The sequence below is a fragment of the Cinclus cinclus genome, chromosome 1 (genome assembly GCF_963662255.1).
Source record: "Cinclus cinclus chromosome 1, bCinCin1.1, whole genome shotgun sequence".
Taxonomy (NCBI): Eukaryota; Metazoa; Chordata; class Aves; order Passeriformes; family Cinclidae; genus Cinclus; species Cinclus cinclus.
The window spans coordinates 43557625-43579350 of NC_085046.1; the positions used below are offsets into that span (position 1 = coordinate 43557625).

General features: G+C 40.3%; 1 protein-coding gene across 3 annotated transcripts in view; it reads left to right on the forward strand.

Moving 5' to 3' along the window:
• FYCO1 (FYVE and coiled-coil domain autophagy adaptor 1) overlaps positions 1-19042 on the forward strand; it is a 44523-nt gene extending 25481 nt beyond the window's left edge. For 2 of the 3 annotated variants that reach the window (XM_062509417.1, XM_062509434.1), the window contains exons 14-19: positions 254-398; positions 9142-9225; positions 11624-11719; positions 13390-13600; positions 14858-14967; positions 15410-19042. In XM_062509417.1, the coding sequence (XP_062365401.1) occupies positions 254-398; positions 9142-9225; positions 11624-11719; positions 13390-13600; positions 14858-14967; positions 15410-15485 (722 nt within the window). In that variant the 3' untranslated portion in view covers positions 15486-19042. The remainder of the gene's footprint in view (positions 1-253; positions 399-9141; positions 9226-11623; positions 11720-13389; positions 13601-14857; positions 14968-15409) is intronic. The other variant, XM_062509426.1, reaches the window with a different exon arrangement.
• The last annotated feature ends 2684 nt before the right edge of the window (positions 19043-21726 follow it).

Consider the following 21726-nt stretch of genomic DNA (forward strand, 5'->3'; position numbering starts at 1 on the left):
TCATGGAGTGTTTTCATGGTGGGACTGATCTCATCTTTGAATTTGATTGGTATTGAGAGAAATGTTCATGTATATTAAATGAATGTCAGACCAAGATTTTCCATTAGTTCTAATAGCTATTTAATGCTTCTGTAAAGGAAGAGGAATTTCCCAGGCTTCCCCTTAAGGGTTTTGCTTGTTTGTTTTCCAGACAAGCAGCTAATAGTGTTTATGATTTTTCTGTTTTTTGTTTTTGTTTTTTTTTTTGGCACAGTTGCAAGTGAGCCCTCTAAACCACCAGATGATGCAGCTTTTGATATAATCACTGATGAGGAGCTGTGCCAAGTACAGGAATCAGACTCTCTCCACAATGAAAGTCAGATGGAGAGAGACTCTCTGGATCAAAGCGTGACAGATCTGTGAGTAAACACTGCTTCTCAAAGAGGGGCCTCTTTGGGATTTGTGTTAGAATTTTTTTCTTTTTGTCCCCCCATTTAGTGGGAGTAGTCAAACTCTCTGTAAAGTGAAGACCTCTGTTCAAAGGCCACATGTTCATTAGAACAACACAAGATAATTTTGGTCTATTTGCACAGTCAGCATTCAATTTAGTAAATCTAAACCACTCCATGCTCTCTCTCCATCTGCTTCACCACATCACAGGGGACTAGTCCCAGCTCTGTGCTGTCAGCAGGCCAGCTGTCACCACTAAAGTCAGCATTCAGGCTTTCTGTGTCTGTTGACTTCCTTACTACCGTAGAGATGACAGCTTACAGAAAAGAACAATTGCATAGCCACATCTGACACAAGTTTGTTTGTTACTTTCATAGGAAAATGGGAGTGAGTGCAGATTTCTGTAATTTTTTTAACATTTATTTTTACATTAATTACCAATGAAAAGGATTTAAGGCCATCTGAATATCCAAATACTTGGTTTGCAAATTGCATTGTAGTATTACAGTTTAATTTGTATCCATTTTCAGGCAAAGTATTGTTTTACTGTTGTTCAGATATTTTCAAATGTTTTACAAAAATTCTGTTCTTTAAAATTACACTGCTTTTTGAGAAGAAAAAACAAAAAAAGAACAATTTCACCTAAATTATGTACTTGCTTTGCTTCCAAGCAGAAAAATATGATAAATCTAAATGATAAACTGAAAATAGTCACAGAGTAAATAGTCTGCTGCTGTGAAAGCAGAACTAGACTCCTTTGCACTCAGCAGACACATTTCTGGTATAAACCACAATGACTTGCAGTTTGGCTTGAAGACAGACAGTACAGACTTGTTTATTTGGTAAAAAAACTTTTCAAAACTCTACATATTTGTTTCTTGGTAAATACCTTAAATGCATTCTGCCTACTTTGTATACAGTTAACAATGACAATATATTCCTGCTTATCATGTGCTGGGCAGACATGAATGAATTGAGCTTCACAGTACTCCTGTGAATTTAGTATTGCCTTTGTTTTGGACAAGGACAATTAGTGCCGGGGATTTATGGTTAATTGTTTTATGAAGAAAGAAGTGAAGTGTTCTACTTCTTTTAATTCATGCTATCTGCAGCAGGTATATTACAGGTGAGTTACTCTGGAGAAAACAACCAGGAGAAGATAAGTAAGTGTGGGTCACCATTTGTTTTAATTTGAGATTGGCCTAAATTCATCTTGTTGACAAAGTATTCAGGCAGAAAAGAAGGATTGCCACTAACAAAGGGATACTATATTTGAAGAGCACCCATGGACCAACTTACTTGCACCATGTAAACTTTTAAAGGTTGTCCTACTTCCCTTGTTGTCAGATTATAAGCAGGATACCCAGGAAACAGTGCTTTATCCTCTGTTGCTTCCTGTTAGCAGTTTCAAGAGCAGGTGGGAGAGTTCTACTGTGGTTGTACTTTGAACTTGAGACATTCTGTGCAGAGAACACAAATGACACCTGCCCTTTTCCATGACACCTGTAATGTTTGGAAGGTCTCACTAGCCTGAGCATTGGAGTAGAGATTGGCCTTCTTGCATCACAGATGACTTGAGCATCTCGTGTTGATTGTGGGTTTGTGTTATGGGAGGGATCTAGAAATTGGTATGTGAGTCAGATGATGGTGCGGTGCCTGTGGTGCATGTTAAAGAAAAATAGCAGGGCACAGTGTTGATTGTGACAGCACTTTGGTTTTCTAACTTGTTTCTGTGGTGAGAACTACACGTGTACCCAAAGCCTGAGTGTCATTTAGCACAGGAGCAGGAAGTGCAGCACTTTGGTTGTTTGTGAGTAAATGTGTCAGAGTCACTGTATTGAATATGAGCGAAGGTTCTGCCAACCCTCTGTCCTATCTTTGACAGCATCCCATGAGAGATGTACTGAAAATTTTCCACTGTGTTTTCTCCCACAGTTCAAGGACCTGCAGTTCAGTGACTTTCTGAGCTGCGGGTTTGACTGCTGCAGATTTTTGGTGGTACTGTGCTGACCACCTTGAACTTCATGTAGATTTACCATCTTTATTATTTTTCTTTCTAAAATGTCCAGCTAAATGAGGCCTTATTTCTAGGTGGAAACTTCACATAGCCTCCATTGGCATTCCAGTAATGTTCTCTGTGCATGAAATTGAATATTTTGAGTAGAATTTGCTTAGATATAGTGTCTGGGGAACACACAAAGGATCAAAGAATGTGGTTGCTAGATGCTGGACTTAGGAAGGAATACAAATAAGTCAGTTTACAGGCTAAGCTTCTTTATTGAGATCTGCTGAAAATAATCTAAGCTATTTTGGTTTTGCCAGAGATTTGAACCATCTGGTGGAACTCTAAAAATGAAGGAGATGAGCAGCCAGAAGAGGAAAGAGAAGGGAGGTTTGCTGTTCAAGTAGAAGATCTGCGATTGACATGGTCTCTTGGCATAGTTTCTTGTGATCCCACTCTGGTTGACAGCAGACTGACCACACCTAGAATACTAGGTGTAAGTCCTTGCTGGACTGAAAATATAAGTTTGTCCTCAAAGCAGTGAATTATCTTAAAGGGCATTCCTGTTCCTATTTGTCCCCCTTTTGGTGCCTACTGTACTTTTACTCTATTTTTCACTTGGTCTCTTCACTTAGCCCTGCCACTGTTGTTCTTTCCTTGAAGTGACGTGAAACAATTGCAACAAAATTAATTCATAACAACAAATTTTGAGAGGCTGCCTAATTAAAACTCACTTTGGTCATCAACTGCAGAGGTGTGTGGCAGGATAAGAGAGATGATTCTACTAGCATAACTCCAGCTGACCTTGAAGTAGCTCTTTCCTAGAGGTTAGGATTAAGCTTTTGCAATAAATAAAAGCAATTGCTTTAGCCTTTCAGGTTTGTTATGTATATTTGGACCAAACCGATCAAAATCTTGAATGTGAGAAGCTGAGATTGTGTGATTGTGATACGTCCTGCTACTTCAAGGTTCATGGATTTTCTTTTGAAGTGCTGTATTTTTAAACTCTTATTCTAAAGCATTCACATTTTCATATTGTATTCTAAAACAAAGGGCCACAGGATAAACCAAGTGCACTATGTTTCCATTTTTATGTGTTGTAGGCATAACATGCCTGCAATAAATGTTGCAGCAGCAAAATCAAGATCATAGACAGCAGAAGAGTGAAAAAACCCCAAAGTTGCTACTAGTCTGATACAGGAACAAAGAGTTTGTTCACACCTTGGTAGTGGTAGAAAGAACATCTCAGCCTGTCCGCATAGCGGTTGCTTTGCTTTGGATTCTATTTTTTTCTTAACGACTCATAATACTCTTTGCTGACCTAAGCCACTGGGCAGGGTGTGGTGTAGCCGAAAGGGGGAAGTGAATGTGGTCTGAAGCATTCCCTGCCCAGTGCAGAACCAGCCAGGAAGGAGAGGGCACAGGAACCCCTCTTGCTATCCTATGCTGGCAAAGCTTGCATTGCAGTTGTGTGTTGAGATGGCATCTTTACACATGTACTCACACCACATTCCTTCATAGCTTTGTTCATAAAGATATTTCACTGTGGGAGAAGCAAGAGATTGTGTAGTAAGGAAAGGATTGCCTAAGCAGCTGTTTCCTAAGGGGTAAAGTGGTGAGATGGGCACACTGCTGCCAAAAAGGGTCAGGTTCCTCTGAGCTGCAGTGGTCTGATAGGAAGGCCTGGATATTAGTGGGGAATAAAAGAGCACCCAGAGTGTGTGGGGTTTTTTGCAAGAATGGTTTGAAGCAGTTAAAACTGGTATTTCAAAGCTGTAATGCAAAGGACTTTGACCCTTTGGGCCAGACCCAACACTGCCTTTATTGCAAGCAGCCCACAGCTGCATGAAGTCTTCCCTTTGCTCCTCTGCAACAGCCCTTCTTTCTTTTCCCTATTCCAGTCTCCACACCTTTTCTACTACTTTCTGCAAGAGCTTTTGCACACTTTTCTTCCCCTTGCCCATCTTTTTGCCTCCAACTGGGAAGGGAAAAGACCAGAGGTAGAAAGAGAGAACTGGTGGAACAAGGCTGAAGAACAACTAAGGAACCCACAGCTTCATGAACAAGGGAACCAAGGTGCCAGGAAAAACAGACTGGAAAGATGTTATGATGCAAAAAATGTGTAGGGAATCAGAGTTTGCATCTACAGAAACACTGCTCAGTGTTGGAACCCATGTGTGTGATATGATATCCCTGGTGTTTGCAAGGGGCCTGGTAATCCGGCAACATGAGCTCTGTTATCAGGTACAAGATGAAAAGATGTATATAGGACATTTAGACTGTGAACCTGATATTAGATGAATGGCAGATGAAAATGCTGCTTTATTGCAGAAATTTTAGATGAATGCTAAAGATTTTGTGTACAGACCTTGTCCTAGATGGAAAAAATCCCCCCATACATCCAAAGAAACCCAACCACACATGAAACCCAATATGAAGATTACAATATATATGTTGTTAATCCAGGAATTCTCATTAAATGAATGGGCTGAATGAAAATATGTAATGTATTTGAAACAAATCAGAAAAGCTTTCATTAACAAACACCATTCATAGAAAACCAGCAGGCCAGATGTTTGGGAGTCAGGAAATCCAAGCTACCTTTATGTCATGAAAAGTGGAGTTGTATCTCATTGTTTTTTATACTTTTTGAAAGTCTTCTGCACTGTTAACTCAGTTACCAGCTTGGACTAAAAAATCAAGAAGCAATGAAGTATCATGATGAAAATAAGTTAGCTCTAAGCTGATTGCAGTGTTTTTACTAATGCTATTGCATTTCCTCTTTCACTCAGGCTCCCTACATTAGTATTTACAAACAAAACAAACAAAAAAAAGGAGCTGAAAAATAGTTGCCAGATCTTCTAGTTTTATAGTGGGTACATATTTGTGGCATCTGCACTATATAAAGCAGTAAAAGTTTTAGAGTCTTCCTCTTCAGTAGTTTGCCACTGTTGAGCTGTAACTTGTTATTTGGCACATCATGATTTTTTAATAATTTTGTGTTAATACTTCCTGATTTTCTTCCCATGAAGAAATAGAGGGTTAAGACAGCCATAAAAACAAGCAAGAGCTTTTGTTATGGTAATTGCATATTCAAAGGTGCTGTTCTGTTTAAAGTTCCACTCTATGATCTTTATGAATCTGTAGAAAGTATAGGGTATCTGGGTAAGAATACACAGGACAACTATAGGAAATGTTTTTATAGATTTGTTCTTTAGAAGACTTTTAGCACACAGTATGGTTTTAATAATTAGTGAGCAGCAGATGATCACGGCTAGCATGGGAAAAAAATAAGCAAGAGTCACTTGGATCACTTCAAGAACCAGTTCTGTGCGATAGTTTGGTATTCTTCCTGACATACTGCCTTATCAAAATTAACACCCCCTAAAAAACAAAGTATGGTGCAGCAAATGCTTGTGAGATCAGCCAGATCAAGACAGAGATTAATTTGCTCAGTGTCATTTGTTTGGTTTGACACATAGGCTTTGGTGGCAAAAGTAACAGCAATAAGCTGGTCGAAGGTGATAGACATTAGAGTTAACATTGAAGTGTATATAATATAATATGACATGCCACAGTGCCTGAAGTCCACTCCTGAGCAGCAGAGTATGCCCAGAGTGGCAGCATCCAAAGAAGAACCCAGTCAGCTATAGCCATATTCAGCAGAAGTACTGTCAGTTTCTGCCAGAATCTTCAGTTTCATGTAGAAACTTAGTATGACAAAGACCAATGCATTTCTGGCTAGGCTAAGGATAAAAACAACAAAATATATATGTAGCAGGAAGACTCTTATTAATATGGAAATTCTCATTTTTGTTTCCACAGGGTTCAGTGATGGAGAAGTTATAATAAAACTTAGCAGTATCTGTAGTTGCCATGTTGCCTTCTCTTTAAAGGCAGCCTGGAAGGAGACATATTGAGATTTTTTTTTACTCAGCATATAATTAAATCCTAATGCATCCAGGAGACAGACAAAATCCTAAGTACTAACAGATAAGAGTTGTAGTAAAGCATCCATGACAGACAAAAGCAAATCTATTTATTTGCTGAAGAGGATTGTCTTGACAGTTAAGACCCAAATGCAACAGCTGGTGGATTTGAATACATCATCTGTTACCAGATTTATACTGATGGGGACTCAAAAGCATACTCAAAAGACAATTACAAAGAGGCTTCTGAAAACAGTATAAGGATTAAACTTTCTAATACATCAGTGATTCAGTCCTTGGACTGAGGGTTTCTGGGGAACCCCATGAGAGAAATAGAATTTGTTTTTCCAAATTTACCATTTAGGCTTAGGTCACAGGCTCTGAACATCAGAATTGTTTGACTTGGGTTGGACTCGTCCCAAAAGGCAGAGCTTGAGTCTCAATGAGTACTTCAGAACTTGTGCTTCAGTTAAGCCTCATCTTGTTCTTTAGATGTCAGTCACATCATCAGATGGCAGTACTTCTTCCTTTCCCCATTTTAAGTGACTTACTGAAACACAGGATTTTTGACTGAAACACAGAGGATTTTTGTTAATGTACTACATTTGTATTACTCACAGAGGGAGGACTGACCAATTCTCTGTCAGCCCCTTCCATCATACTCCTTCTCAAGTGTTGATGAGGTTTTGCAGTGTCAGCTTTCCAAGTTAAGGAGAGGCTTAACTCCTTAAGTTTCTCCTTAACTCAACAGCCTTGCAATCAAGGCTGTTGCCAGCACATAAAAGTAACAGCCCTAAGACTGGCAATCTTTGCAAGCTGTTTACCTGGTAAATTAAGTCTTTTGTGAGATAGGTTTATTGGCTTTTTAAAGATTTAGCCCAAAAGCTAAATGCCCTCTTTCGTGAGCTACAAAAAAACATGTTTCTGTGAGATTAATCCTACTACAAGATATTACTCAGCATAACATTAGGAGAACTCACCTCTGAATACTTAAACTAGGCTGAAGGCCCTCACCCAGTGAGTTCTAATATACAGTAGTTCGAGTGTCCCTTGGCTCTGCAAGAGGGAAACACTATTGAGAGAAATGAGCCCATAAAGGCAGATCTCTGCAGCAACCTGTACAACCATAGCTGGAGTGCTTCTGAGACTCTGACTTACAGAGCAGTGAGCTTGTATCTCTGACTACTTGAGTTTGGTACCTGCAAATGGGTATCAAGAAAAACAGCACCAAATTTGACTTATTTCTGCAGCATCATATATTGAAAGAACACTACTGACACAAGAAATGTATGGCTGTGTAATGCTCTTTAAAAACTGAGTTCTCATCTGTGCTTCATTGCATGTGATAGCAATTTCTCTGCCTCTAAGAATCAAACTGGGAGCAAGGTGCTAAATATTCACAAACTGTTCTTGTCAAACAGGGGAGCAATAAGTTGTGATAACCACCTGCTTTTATCAGTTATTTTCAGATGCAGAATAAGATTTGAGGATGACACAGCAGTGACTAAGATGTGTGGTAATATATGGGTTGTATTATGGGGAGTGGACTGTAGGGAGTGGGCTGAGAGAGTAGCTGTTACTCCTGGATGGGTCAGTCTGAAGAACATTTGACTGTAAAGCTGTGAAGGACCTTGGGTGCAGAAACCACCCTGGCTGCAGGAGCAGCCATTGTGGAGGTGCAGTCTGGGAGGGGTGGGCTGGGCAGCAGCTCTGCTCAAAGGACCAGGGGCTCCTGGTGGATACTGGTGTAAACTCAGGCCAGAAACTGCTTCTGCTATCTCTCTCCTATAATTCTGCCTCAGTTTCCCTTAATAGCCTCTAAAGAACTGTGTGAAAAGAAAATTCAAAGGTATCTTAACTAATGTTATCCACAGAGGTGGCTGTAGCTGTGGTGACCTACAGGCTGCAGTATTTGGGCTATACTGGCAGCAGCTTGTCAGTATTTTTCTTGTTGATTTTCAGTTGTCTATTTTGCTGCCTCCTTCTGGAAAGGGACTTGAAAGCACCCTGGTAATCCCTAAGTACTTGTTCTGAACATTTTGCAAATGCAGTGTTTGAAAGCTGTCTTCATCTCAGAGCCTTTGCCAAACCTCTTTCCTATGACAATACAAAAAAAAAAATTTGCACATTGTCCCCTGTAGCACAGAAATATTCCTTTGTCATGATTGTTCCCCTAGCTTACTTTTCTGTGTTGTCTCTTGACTTCAACGTAGAGTGTGACCAGTTTTAAGGTTGGGGAGTCCTTTTGTATTGTTTGTTGGTTGTTTTTCTTTGTTTCATACAGGATGTAGCATAGCTAAGTTATGCGTACTTTTTTGAGAAATAGCTGGGATTTCCTTTATAGCAGAAAGCTGCTCACCCATAGCACCTAGTGATAGATCTTCAAGTCCTTTCATCTTTTTTTGTGTAGTTTTGCAGATTTCCCATCTCAACTTACACCAGGGTTTGCCCTTAACACTTCCATCCCTTTCCCACTCATACACCTTCATGCAAGACACTGTCTTGCACCCTGTTAAAAACTCAGTGAGCTCTGTATTCCCCTTGCTCCATCCCAAATCATGCCTTTTTTCTTGCCCCTGTCAAGGGCTGTCTGTGGTATCCTTCTTTCCAATCCTTTACTGTCCTCTTTCTATTTTTTCTGCCATTTGTTGGGTTGGAGAGGAAGGCTAATAACTAAGTTAGGGTGCCTGGGGTGGGTCTGACCTGCTCGATAACAGCAGGCCCAGGGAATCACTGGTGCACTTCAGCATAATGCCTTTGATTGTTTCTTTGCATTTTCAGATGTGTTTGCTGGGCTAAGCAGCTGTTAGGGGCTCTGTACAGCCTCCAGTCTCCGTTTCAGGTTTCTGCCTTTCACACAATTCGGTAAGACTCACACCTGGATGACAGAAGTTCTCTCCAGAAATCACTGCGCTGCTGACAGGCAGATGGATTTTGGGATTTCACTGCTCAGCCACATGAAGACACCTCAGACATAGCTACAGCTATTTGATCTCAGGTGTTTATGAAACAGAAAATTGCCAAGTCCAGATTTGAACCAGCTTTTTTCAGGCTTTAATTCTAGAAGTGACTTCTAACTTTTAACTCCCCAAGCCATTTATGATGTTGGCTGCAGTATTTTTAGTGTAATTTGTAAGAAATGCTTTCCATGTATGCACAGTGGACCAGACCATCCACCTTAGGGATGGGGACCAACAGGAGGTGCCTGAGGAAGTGCATAAGAACAAGACAAGCATGAAGCAATAATTCTTCAAAATGCTCTATCATCTTCCAGTTATCTGTGTCTTGAGGCTTTGCTGAATCAGAGCTGTTCTCTTGCTGTAGTGTCTTTTCCATGTTTCAGTTCTTTCTGCTTTTAGCCCCACTTCATTTCACTTTTGAAAAGAAAAATAAGGGAAACGATACAGACTGTTTAAATATATATACCAGAGGGTGCATATTCATAATCTGGGGACCTGGCAAGATGCAGGAACATCCTTAGTGCTGACACAGAGGGTGTATGGGTCATGCAAGAACAAATTCTCCTGTCAGGGGAAAAATGCTCCAGTTAAGTCATGGTACTGTTTCTTATATTATAGCCTACCAGACTGTAGTTTAAACTGTTAGACTCAGGGAGATATCATAAAGAGAAGGAGGATTTTCTTTGTGATTATAAGGCAGTTTGGTTTAATACACAAATTAGGAGATTTAGCATTCCCTTTGCCTTAGATGTGTGGTGAATGTATTGGGTGGAACAGCTAAGTGTAAGCTAACCACCTAACCATGTACTGGGTTGCAGCAGCAGGAATAAGGAAAATTGTGTATTAGAGGAGAACACGGAGTATATATTGGTCCTGGGATTTAATTTACATTTCAGGTTTCCAAATGAGAGGTAAAATTAATGGATTAAATTAAGAACTCTAATGGCATTGTGTAGTAAATCACGGAGTTTTACACTTCTGGAAAGCCTTTAATTGTGTAGTTCTCTTGCTCTGCATGAATTCAAGGCTGTGAAATTAAAGCTGTGTAGCTAACCTGGTGGGATGGGAGACTTATGTGGATTGCAGCATGAAACAGGTTGCTGTTCTCACTGTGCAAGCAAAATATACGTGTAGGTTTAAAAGCTATAGTTTAGGGGTTTTTGTTTGCTTTTGTGGGGGTTTTTTTGTTTGCTTGTTTTGGTTTTTTTGTTTGTTTGTTTGTTTTTGTTTGGATTTTGTTTGATAGTTTTTTTGTTGTTGTTTTTTGGTTTGGTTTGGTTTGTTTTTCTTTTCCCAGAATCAGTTTCCTTATCTGGTTGTATAAAGATAGTTAACTGTGAAATTATTTGTATCAATAAGTATTTGTACAGATGTTGTACTAACCTTCATGGACCAACACGTAGTAAGTACTTCATTCCTGCATTCCTAGTGTCTGATTACAGCTCAGGTTTTGGCACTTAATTGCAGCTTTGAGTCTCCCATGCACATCCCAGCTGTCTCTTTAGGGTATTAACAGTAGTGGTGTGACTCTGAAGAAGTCAAGAGTTATTCAAGAGACTGCAAGAATAAAAGAACAGAATATTGAGATAACAGTTCAGTAAAGGTATGGACAGTAGGTGGAGTTTATTGTGCAGTCATAACAGTACATTTGTCCTGTTTCCAAATAATAATGTCACTGCACTAAACTGACATGTAATTGCATGTGTTGACAGTATATTCAGATGCTGCTTGTCAGATACCTGAAGGAGCTATTTTCTCCTGCTCTTCTGCTCAGCAGTGCTGCTTGTAGAGCAATGTCCCATTGAGTAGGCTGCTATACACCATTGGATTAAAAGAAAATGCTAAAATGTGCATTGGTTTTGAGAATTGGTCTACAGCAAATGTGTCAATTATGCTCTCTTGGGGCATTACTGCACTTGGTGGTTCAGAAGCACATATGGTATTACATTTTATTAGATTCCATTGTTTTTTGGGAGGAACCAACCAGCTGGTTCCCTGTTCTATGGGAACAACAGCTTAATTGTCTCAAACTGCTGGAATGCAGAGAAATAAAACAAGAATCAGTCAGAGAATCTCTAACTTGGAAACTATCAGAGTTTGTTTCCTGACTCTCAAACTCATCCTTCTCTCTGTGTCCAGCTCTGTAATTAATACCTGATGCTCACCCAGAGCATACACCTTTTTTGAGGTAAGGAGTGGATAGCAGATCAAAACATTTCTGTTTTAGGAAGGCATCAGCATGCAGATCGTATTTGATCACATACTACTCCGAGTCATGATGTTCCTTCTTTCCCTTGTTCTAGAAACAGCACGTGTAATTCTTCAACCTTCGATGAATCTGAAGACTGGCAAGTTGCTCAAGATGCTGAGATATGCTTGTTGAAGTCAGGAGAAATTATGTAAGCAGAACAATTTCATAGCTATAGGTGAAAGCATAAAGGCTGAGCTCAGCTATCAGCTATGTGAGCACAAGCCTTACAGGCTCCTGGAGGAGCTGCTCACTTGTGTGTCTCACAGTAGAATTTGGTCTGAGGAAGATGAGAGGATGTAACTCAACCATGCAGAACAGCAGCAATGAGCCCGGTCCTCTCTCTTCAGTCCTAGAAAACTTCAGTACAGCTGGGGAATAAAAGGAAAGATGTAGGTCCACATAACATGAGAAAACATTTCCTATTTTTATTGCAGGAATCACTGTCAACACAAAGAGGGTTTAGAGAGAAGGCTGTGCAGTTTTAAGAGTCTCTAAAAGAATCTGCAAGGGCAAGTCAGGGATTGCAGGTCTAATTGGACCTTTGCCAAAGGAAGGGAATTCATGGCCTTTTGGAGCATGTATCTGTTATTTATTGGTGGCTTCCCAGAATCTGTTTTGCCTACTCTGGTTGATACATGCCATAGCATAAAATATTCATCTAAGCCTCACTCAGCGCAAGTTCTATGTGTACTGTGTGCGCGCAATTCTCTGCATGTGTGTTCTGAAATTCCTAGTTACATGTAGTAGTGATACAGCACGTCACTTGCACAGCCAAGAAGGGAATCCAGTGTGTGGAAATGCACATGACTTAGAGCAATTCACCTTTGCTCACTGTTCCCTTAAACCTAGCTTTGAAATTTTTCCTTAGTCATGGGAAAGGTTTTAAACTTGACTGCAATGAGATAAATCAGTCCATGTTTCAACCTTGTTGCCGCTGTTCAGAGATCCAGGTAAACAAAGCAGTAACTAGAATCATAGCTGGGCTGTAAGAAAAACCAAGAATGATATTTAGTTTATTAAAATCAAAGGTCATGAGACACAATAGGACTGTGATTTACTCTGATCGTATTGATTTGCAAACAGTTTGTTTGGCCTGAAGAGTGACAGATGAAATAAGTTTTAGTTAGGGTAACATAGGTGAGATCTCACAGATATTAGAAATTACAGGTTTCCTCTAAAGAAAGTAACCAATGTTCTTCTTCAGGGTCTCACTGTTCACAATCTTAAATAGACACCAGAATGAAGTCAGCTTATCTAATGCTGTAGGACTCTGCATCATCTGGATTCTAAGAATTTCCTTTTTAACTGAAGTACTTTGAGTCAGTTTTTTTGCAGCATGGTTGGGTAAAACAGACCCAGATGTGGCATTAAGCCCTTCAGAACAGAGCTGCTGTTCACGTTCCATCCACCTGTCCCCTCAGTACTCCTGATCCCTCTGTTTCCTGTGCAAATTTTTATATTCACCTAGGAAGTTGAATAAACCAGGTAATTTACTTTTTGTTTAAAAAGAACAGTAGAGGGCAGCACTCCTTTCTTATTTGTAGTAACTCTAAAAATCTTGATTCCAGCCCTGGTTTTCTTTAGTTGAATGAAGTAAATAAGTGAACAAAATCCACTCATGCCAGAGCAGTGTAGCTTAATATCAGTCAGCTTTTTTGTAGTTTTTACCTTCATCTGAGGCTGAATTTTCATGCATTTTATGGACCTGTCCCAAATATTCTGTGGAGTCTACCTGAAATAGATGGAAATTAAAAATCAATGAGTAGTGGTTTTGTCTACTTAGATCTCTTCAAGTACTTGTATATTTCTCCCTCACAGGATGAAATTACCCCTTACAGTAGAAGAGATCATGAATTTTGGAGAAAGCAACAGAGAGCTGTTCATCAAATCCAGCACCTACAGTATCATTCCCATCACTGTTACAGAGATGGGATTAACAATTAGCTGGATCTTCTCATCAGACCCCAAAAGCATATCCTTCAGCGTTGTCTACCAAGAGTCTGAAGACACACCGTTGGATCAGTGCAAAGTAAGGCCTTTGTCTCCCTACTACTTTAGAGGTTGTAGTAATCCAGCCTACAGGAATTGACAAGTCTTGCTAGGAAGTCTTTCACCAGAATACCAGTTGCTATTGCATTAAGGATTTGTTTCTCCAGTTAAGCTGCAGTTTTGCTCAAGGCAAAGCTATATCTTTAATATTGCCTGCAAAAGTTGAGTTGAAAAGCCCTGTAGCTTTTATTGGTTGCATCTGAAACTCACCCAGCATTATTAAGCAAAATTAAACATCCAAGTCTGCAAAATTCTCTTTTTTTCAATTTCACTTAGTTGGTAAAATCTTTAAGACTGGCTTTTCCAGGCTCTTGAGCAGAAGTCACAGGGAAACAGATAAATTTTTTTGTTTACCTACAGTCCTTACAATGAAGCATATACTTAAGTGCCTTGATGATGTGCAAAATCTGTCAGTGCCCAAGGTACCTAGTTTTATATGTGCCATCCATATTTCATGAGGATTACAGATTTAATGAATCGATTTTACTCAACTAATTGCAAAGTTTTGCTGAAGACAAGGCAGCTGTTGGTTTAATCCACTGTGGAAGGGTGAACTCTGGCTGTGATTTACTTGGGGAATAAGACATTTATATAGCTTGTGTTAATTCACTGCACAGTTATTAACTCCATGTAAAATATCTCTTTTTCTTAATCTGAAAGCTGCATGAGGTGTGAATGCTGCTTTTTTCTTGATATATTTCTTTGGTAAAAAACTTTTGTGTTTTTTAGGGTCATCCTTGATCTATGTCAGCTGCTCTTCTGACAGCTGTGCTAGGGTTTTACAGAAAAACACACATAGAAGCACAAATACACACACTTTTGCTTTAAGCTCAGATAAACAATTAAGATTTGCTGAGAAAGCTTATTTTATAACACAGGGAGTATAAAAACATATATTAAAAATATATTTAGCTAAATCCTGCTCTTGGATTTAATGTGCCACTTGCTAAAGTTTCTTAGATTAACATTTAAAAGTTCAGGATTTGATTCTATCTCTAAAGCAAGGATGAATAGTCATAGGTTAGTGTTGTAGAGATATAATCAAAGGAAAACAGATGTCTCACTTTGATATTTTAGTTTGGGTGAGTTTTTAATGCTAATCAGTTAGAGTAATTAGTTTTGCAGGCATAGAAGCACTTTGGGAGTTTCAAGGTGGCTGAAATCAAGGTTTTTGGAAAGAAAATGACAATTTATAGGGCAAATAGCAAACTTAATTTTGATTTGTATTGAATTACAGGTTCTTATTCCTATGACTCGCTGCAACTCTCATAAGGAAACTATCAGAGGACAGGTGAAAGTCAGAAACGCTGGAATCTACACCCTGATATTTGACAACACATTCTCTAGGTAGGTCTTAGCCAGGCAAAAAAGGTGAAACAAGTTTGGTTTTACAGACTGGAACTGATCAGATGTACCACTATTCTGCCATCCAGAAGTAAGTATAAGAATTTTTTCTTTGCTTGCCAAGAGGTCTTCAAGACTGAGTTTTGGTTCTTGTTCTTGTTTGGGATTTTTTTCTACCTCCACAGCAGAATTCCACTCTTCTTTCTGAACCTCTGGGAGGGTTGACAGAAGTAAGCAAGTCATTTGTAACTCATTCCAAGACAGTTTAGTCAGGATTGTCATCTTTTTGACAACAAACCTGATGGCCCTTACACAGGCATACTTTTTTTTGACAACAGGAAATTTTTTGCCCAAGTGTAAACTGCAAGACTGAATACCCTTTTAAGGCTTCCATTCTTGTTGGCTTCAACTAACGTGATCTTTTTGCTCTTTCTTTCCTTGACAGGTTTATCTCAAAAAGAGTGTTTTATCACTTGGCTGTTGAGCGACCTGTCATCTATGATGGAAGTGATTTTCCATAGCCTTTACTATACTGTGTATTTTTAATTAAATTTTTAAGAGATGCTATTATTTATGTAAATGTGTAAGCATTAGGATTACCACTGTGCTTGAAGACTTTGAAACTATGCAATAGTTCTAATGCACTTAAGAGGAGATGTGTACACTAAAAACAGAAGCCTTTTCAGGAACACTAATGGTTCTGTGCTATGTACAGATTGCTGAAAAGCCATGTTGTTTGGTTTAACAGGTCAATAATAACCAATTTTTTTCAGTGGGGAGAAAGAATAAATGTGGGCGTGTCTAAATGCAAACTGAAATTCTTTGCTGAAAATTGAGCTATTTTTCTTCCAAAAATACCCTTCAAAAGGAAATTTAAGAAAAATGCCTATTTTTGACCTCTTCACTGAGGTGTAAACATAATCATCTCCGTTCTGCTGTACTGCTCTTACAGTCAGAGCAGCAATTATGCAATACTTCAGTCTTCACAGGCAAATACTGTAATCCATCTAGAATTTTTTTATCTTTTCCAAGTTTTATAAGCTGCATACCATAGGAGTTCTATACATTTTGTGCTAAGATGTGGTAAGTCTTAACTGGCTTTTTCCAATGCTTTTTCACTGAATACCAGTTACAAAGTAATAATCACAAAGCAGCAACTCCTTTCACTTAGGCTCACCATACTCTGTACCTTGGCCTATGGAACCCAGTTCCTATGGTAAGCACCAGTGGCAGAATGTGGAACATCCTCTGTGGAATAAAGTACTGCTCACTGTTGATATTGGGAAGAGGAGCATTCCTTTTTCCTGCCTTAGCACCTTAGTCATCAGCATTGACAGGAAAGCACAGTTTCTAAGATCACCAGCATCTCTCTCTCTCCAGAACACATGGAAGGCAGCAATAATGTTTGAACTGGTCTCAAAATGTCCATCCAAAATGGAATGCATATCCAGGCCTGGCAAGCTCTCCACCCAGTCTTGTTAGTGTATTCTGTCCCTTTCCTAAGCCTTGCAGTTGCCCTATCCAGCTGCTAACTTTGCATCTCAGATTTGGGGGCTGTTAACACTGCCTTTTAAAGGAAGACTGGGTTCTCACTTTTACAAAATTTCTATGCAAACCATCTGCTTTCTGTATAGAATTTCAGCTTTTTGTCAAAATACCTAAAAGTGGATTTTTCTATATAAAAAAATCCCCTGTCTTCCAATAGAATGGTGAAACATTTGGCAGGAGAAAGAGGAAAATCTCTTTCTCCCAACCAGTGCTTCTCATAATTTAAGTGTGTCTGATTTGTCATGTTACTGTACTGCCAAGGAAACCTCAGACCTGGAGGGTTTTAGTGCAGCAGTTGGTAGAAGACCAGCACAACGTATGAGGAACCCTGCAGAGACTTGGTGGAAGCTATAGCTGGCATACAGGCATCATGGTGGGAGACAGAAAATAAAGCATGAGGGGAAAGAAGAATAAAGGGCAATTGTAAACTGAAGCAAATGGTTTGGGGAGAGGAAAGGGGCAAGCTTGTAGACGTAAAAGCAAGGAAAGGGAATTGGAGGAATGAGCTGAGCTAGGGAAGGTGGTCAGGAGAGACCGGGTTTCTCATCATCATCAATTGTTCCAGTTGTTAACAATATATAATACAGTGATCTTGAAAAAGATTGTGAAAGAATGACTACTTTTCATGGAGCACCTAGGATTTAGGTCTCTGGCTCATCGATAGCGTTCCCTTGCCTTCAGCGGCCTTTTGCCCCATGGTAGTGGTGTGCTCCCAACCCTCTGCCAGGCTGTGGTCATTGGAAGGTGCAAGCTCCTGAAGGCAATGGTGCAGGTAAGCCCTGGCCTGGTGGTATGCATGAAAATGAGATGGAAGCGACACTGATGTAGGCAATAAAAAGCAATAAATGGCTCAGATCCATTCATGAATTACAGCATATTTCAGTCTTGAAGCTATGTTTTATATTTAATTAGGCAAGAAGTGATTATTTATTGCTTAAAAATGGAGTACTGTGTACCATATGCTATGCAATTTCGCTGAACTGTTACTGAAGTCTGATGCAGTTTTCTCTTAAGCTTTTAGGTGTGTTTTTTAAAAACATTTTGCTGTTATTTACTTAGAATACTAATTTTATTGGGATATCTTTCTTAAAATGCCAAATGTAAGGTAAAGGGACACTGTCAAGTATCTTCAGCCAAAATATGACATCTCTCTGTTAAAAAATATTTGAAGTCTCTCTACAAAAAATAATTTGACAGCCTTGCCTCTTGGTTTCCTCTCCATATCCACTTCTCAACATTTTTTTATCCTGTCACAAATACTTATAAACCCCTGTTCATGTAGCTCTTAAAATAATTGTCTCCATGCAATAAGCCAGATGTTTCCCTGGAGTTCCCTGACATAGTCCTGAGACTGGCTGAAGCCTATGTTTGGGAGAAGGGGAGTAAATCCACTGGATTGTACTCATTTAGCATTTCTCTATGGCTCCTTTTCTTCAGGTTTTCCTGCCCTTTGAGAGTAATTTAATGGCTTTTTTTGTTGTCTCTCTCTGAAAGAGGACTAAGAGTAGGAGTCAGAACCTCTAGTTTAAAGATGAAAAGAAAGTGTTTGCTTCTGACCAAAGACAGTACTTAAGGAGAAAAAGTTTCAAATGATGAAATATCAGGCTGGTAAGGTTGCAAGTGGACAGGAATACAGCTGTTCAAAGAAGCTTCCTAGTAGCAGTAATCCCATCATAACAGGTGGAAGAGGCTGTGCAGAGACAGCAAAGAACCTGACATTAGTAGAGATCTTTCATTTAAATGTCCTAGACAGTTCATTACTGGAATCATGGAAACCCAATAAAGGACTTTGAACAAGGGTAGGCTTGTGCAAGAGATTATTTCATTCAAGCACCTCATTCTTGCATTCATAAAATGCTTGTTCATGTGAGCTATGCCAGCAATGCTGAAAAATCTCCTTATTTACAGGTGCTCAGGTGATCTGTTGAACTGGGCTTTTTATTATCTACAGGAATGCAATTAAGAGAAAAATCTTTTTAATTGATAATGAGATTAATTGAAGGAGATGTCACATTCATAATACAAAGAGTGGTCAGCATAAGCAATTCGATGTTTTTCTGGGTGCTGGAAAGGGTAAAGAGATATGGAGGGTAAGAATTTTTGTTAAAAAGACGTTTATGCAAAGGAAAGACTGGTTTCTTCAAGAAAATGACAGTGTTCCTTTATTCAACATTACTTAATGTTTCTTTATGAAAAAAAGCAGTATTGCACAAGAGTGTACCATGTTACAAAATAGCAAAGCTACAAAAGCCTGACTTCTTCCCTAAAGCTGAAATTGCACTATAGTTTTAATTATGCTCAATCACTGAGGTTGTAACTTGTTCAGAAGCATCTTTTGGTCTTATCTGCCAAAGAATTGCAAGCCCTGTTCACATCAAACTTACTGCTACAGATATGGAAAAAATCATGTATACCAGTGTCTGTTACAGTTACAGAAATGTAAATGGTTGTGTTGGAATGTTTTTCTTGATGCTTTTTCCCCCTTTTTTAACCTCAGGAATTTAAGAGTAAAATTCTTTATCATTGTGAATGTTTGTCCTTTTTTTGCCTTGTAGAGACAGCTTTGTGTGGAAGATAAATCTGATGATTGTATAATCTACTTGGGGTTTTTATGAAATTTATATTGTGCCATCCCCTCATTTCAAAGCTACAGTTACCAATAGAAGTTTCAGAGCATCTCCAGAGGCATCTGTAGTCCTGGCTCCTCTAGGAGAGGCTCCAGCAAAGCCTAATCTGGAGTATGAAGGAGCTGCAAAGACTGAGTTTTACATATAGTCAGTACATGTGTAAGTGACCATACCTTGCTGTACCTCAGCTCTGCAGGGAAATGCTGCAGCCATTGAAAGTCTTTGTGTCCATCTCCAGTAATGCATTTTTATCTGTACTGGGTAACTACACCCTCCCTTGGTAGGGGAAAGGCTCTCCCAACCCTGCTTCTGCCTTATATTTCTTGGTCTGTGCCTCAAGAACACCAAGGCACCACAAGGCCTCGGCATACACAGGATAGCTTTTTTTCTGTGGAAGAAAACATGGTCATTTCTTCAGACCATGTGAAGCTGCTGCCAGGTTGTGGTATCCTCTGCATCAGTCCTTGAAGTATCACAGGGATGCTTTGAAGTCCAAATATAGTAGTAATTCCTGTACTTCCACACCCTTCCATCACTTCCTTGCTCTCTGGAAGATGTGCTTCTGTAAAGACATCTCTGTTTCAGGCAGAGTAGGCATCAGGTAGGCAGGCTAGCCTGCAGACAGTAGAAGTTTCTCACGGGCTCTCCCAGCTTCCTCCCCTTGTACCATGAGCAGGCTGGTGCCACACTACATGACTGCCGGCATTACTGTGACAATGCAGCACTTGGGGCAGGGATGAGTCCAGCTGCCTCTTCAAAGAAGAACAACAGCATGAGAGACTATAGCCCAAAACTGGGAGCATCTAGGAAAAAATGCCCTCAAAGAGAAGGGAGGGGACCCAAGCTATGGAAAATCTCGGGCCTCTCCCAGGACTTTCAGCAACTGCTCAGTGCCCATCCTGCTAGAGCTGTGTGTAAAGCATGAGAAGAGTCCCCTGGGACTGCTCATGGGACAGGGGAGGCAATACACTTTGGCTGTGAGGAAACCTCCCATCCTGGAAGAGAGCATCGGGTGAAGGCTGGGAACACCCTAGCCAGGCACAAGAGAGATTGTGGTAGGATAAATCCAAGTAAAATATCAGGGCAGAGGGATAGAGGAGCCCAAGAAGGGTTTGACCACAAAGAGCTGTGCTGCTGGCAGACAGAGGCCCCCAGCAGATGTAAGAGGGAGTAATGGCAGAAAACACCTCCATGACTGAGTCCCTGCTGTGTGCTGAGCAACAAGAAGAGTTGGTGATGAGGCTGCAGCCAGAGGGATGCAGGGAGGCAGCTTCCCCCGGAGTTTGTGTGGTGAGAGCAGCTTGGGGAACCACCAAGAGCTGCTGGACTGCAGGCAGCTGTGGTGGAACTAACTCCAAGAGGGAAAACTTCTCCCAGAGATGTTGGTCCCCAGCTTCCCCTGGTAAAGTGATGGGAGCAGCCTGACTCAGAGCAGGTTGTGCATGACCCAGGAACAACCCCGTTAACCCAACCGCTGCAAGTTCATTGCTGTTTCACCAACCTCAGCAGGTTCCCCTGCTGATCGAGTGTGAATATTTCCCACTGTGTTTCAGGACTGAAGAAGCTTTACTTTCTGTGAGTTGGCCACAAAGTTCAAGTTCCTGGGGCTGGTGAGCTATAGTGCAGGGAAGAGGAGCTTGCAGTAGCTAAGGTTTGCACACTTGTTTGCATAACTCAAGCGCTCTTTGGGGGCCAGGAGAACCCTCTGTGTAAGAGCACCATCACCCCCAGCCTCAGGAAGGGGTAATAGGGCTGAGCTGCTGTGGAGAAGCATCTGTCCCCAGTGTGCTCCCTCCTCCCCTTCCCTCAGATAGCTGCCCTGCCTCCCCATACTGCACCTCAGCCCTTGCCTCAGGAGCCTAAACCTGCTCTGGTGCCTGAGGGGTTCTCAGCTGCAGTTTCCACATCACAAGGGTCAGATATTTGAAATAAACCCTCTAAGCAAAGTTTTCCTTTGGCCTCTTTTGAGAGGCATAAATGATGTGATTGCAGATAGGTTATGTGTATGGATCTGAACTGGGAAGGATGTGTGGGCAAGAAACAACCAGTTCATCCCCTTGGTGTTTGTGGCAGTGCCTTTATTTAATTTTGGCTTCTGTTTGCTTAGCACAAATCACAACCACCCCTGCCACACCCTTCTTACACATATAGTAAAAAATATGTACATCTTTGACCATTTTTCTTCCTAAGGAAGAGGTAAAAACAAAAAAATCCTAATAAATGTACATGAAAATTGAACATCATATGCTCAGGTATACCCTACTAGCTAGAAAAGCAGCATCAAACTTTGCAGAAAGCTTTTGTTTACCAACATGGTTTAATAATAAATGCACAATGAAAACCCTTTTTCCCTGGAAGAGCAAAGTACCAGAAGACAAACCAGGTTAAATGATATTATTTAAAACAAAGCCTCCTGAGCCACTACATCCTGCAACTGAAGAGTGGGAGATGCAGGCTGCGGTCAGGTGAGGCCATGTCCCTGTGAGGCGATGAGCAAGGGGGAACAGACAAATGATGCCCTGTGGGGTCAGGTTTTGGGGTGCATTACAGCACACCACTTCTGGGAATGGCAGCCTCCACAAACTGA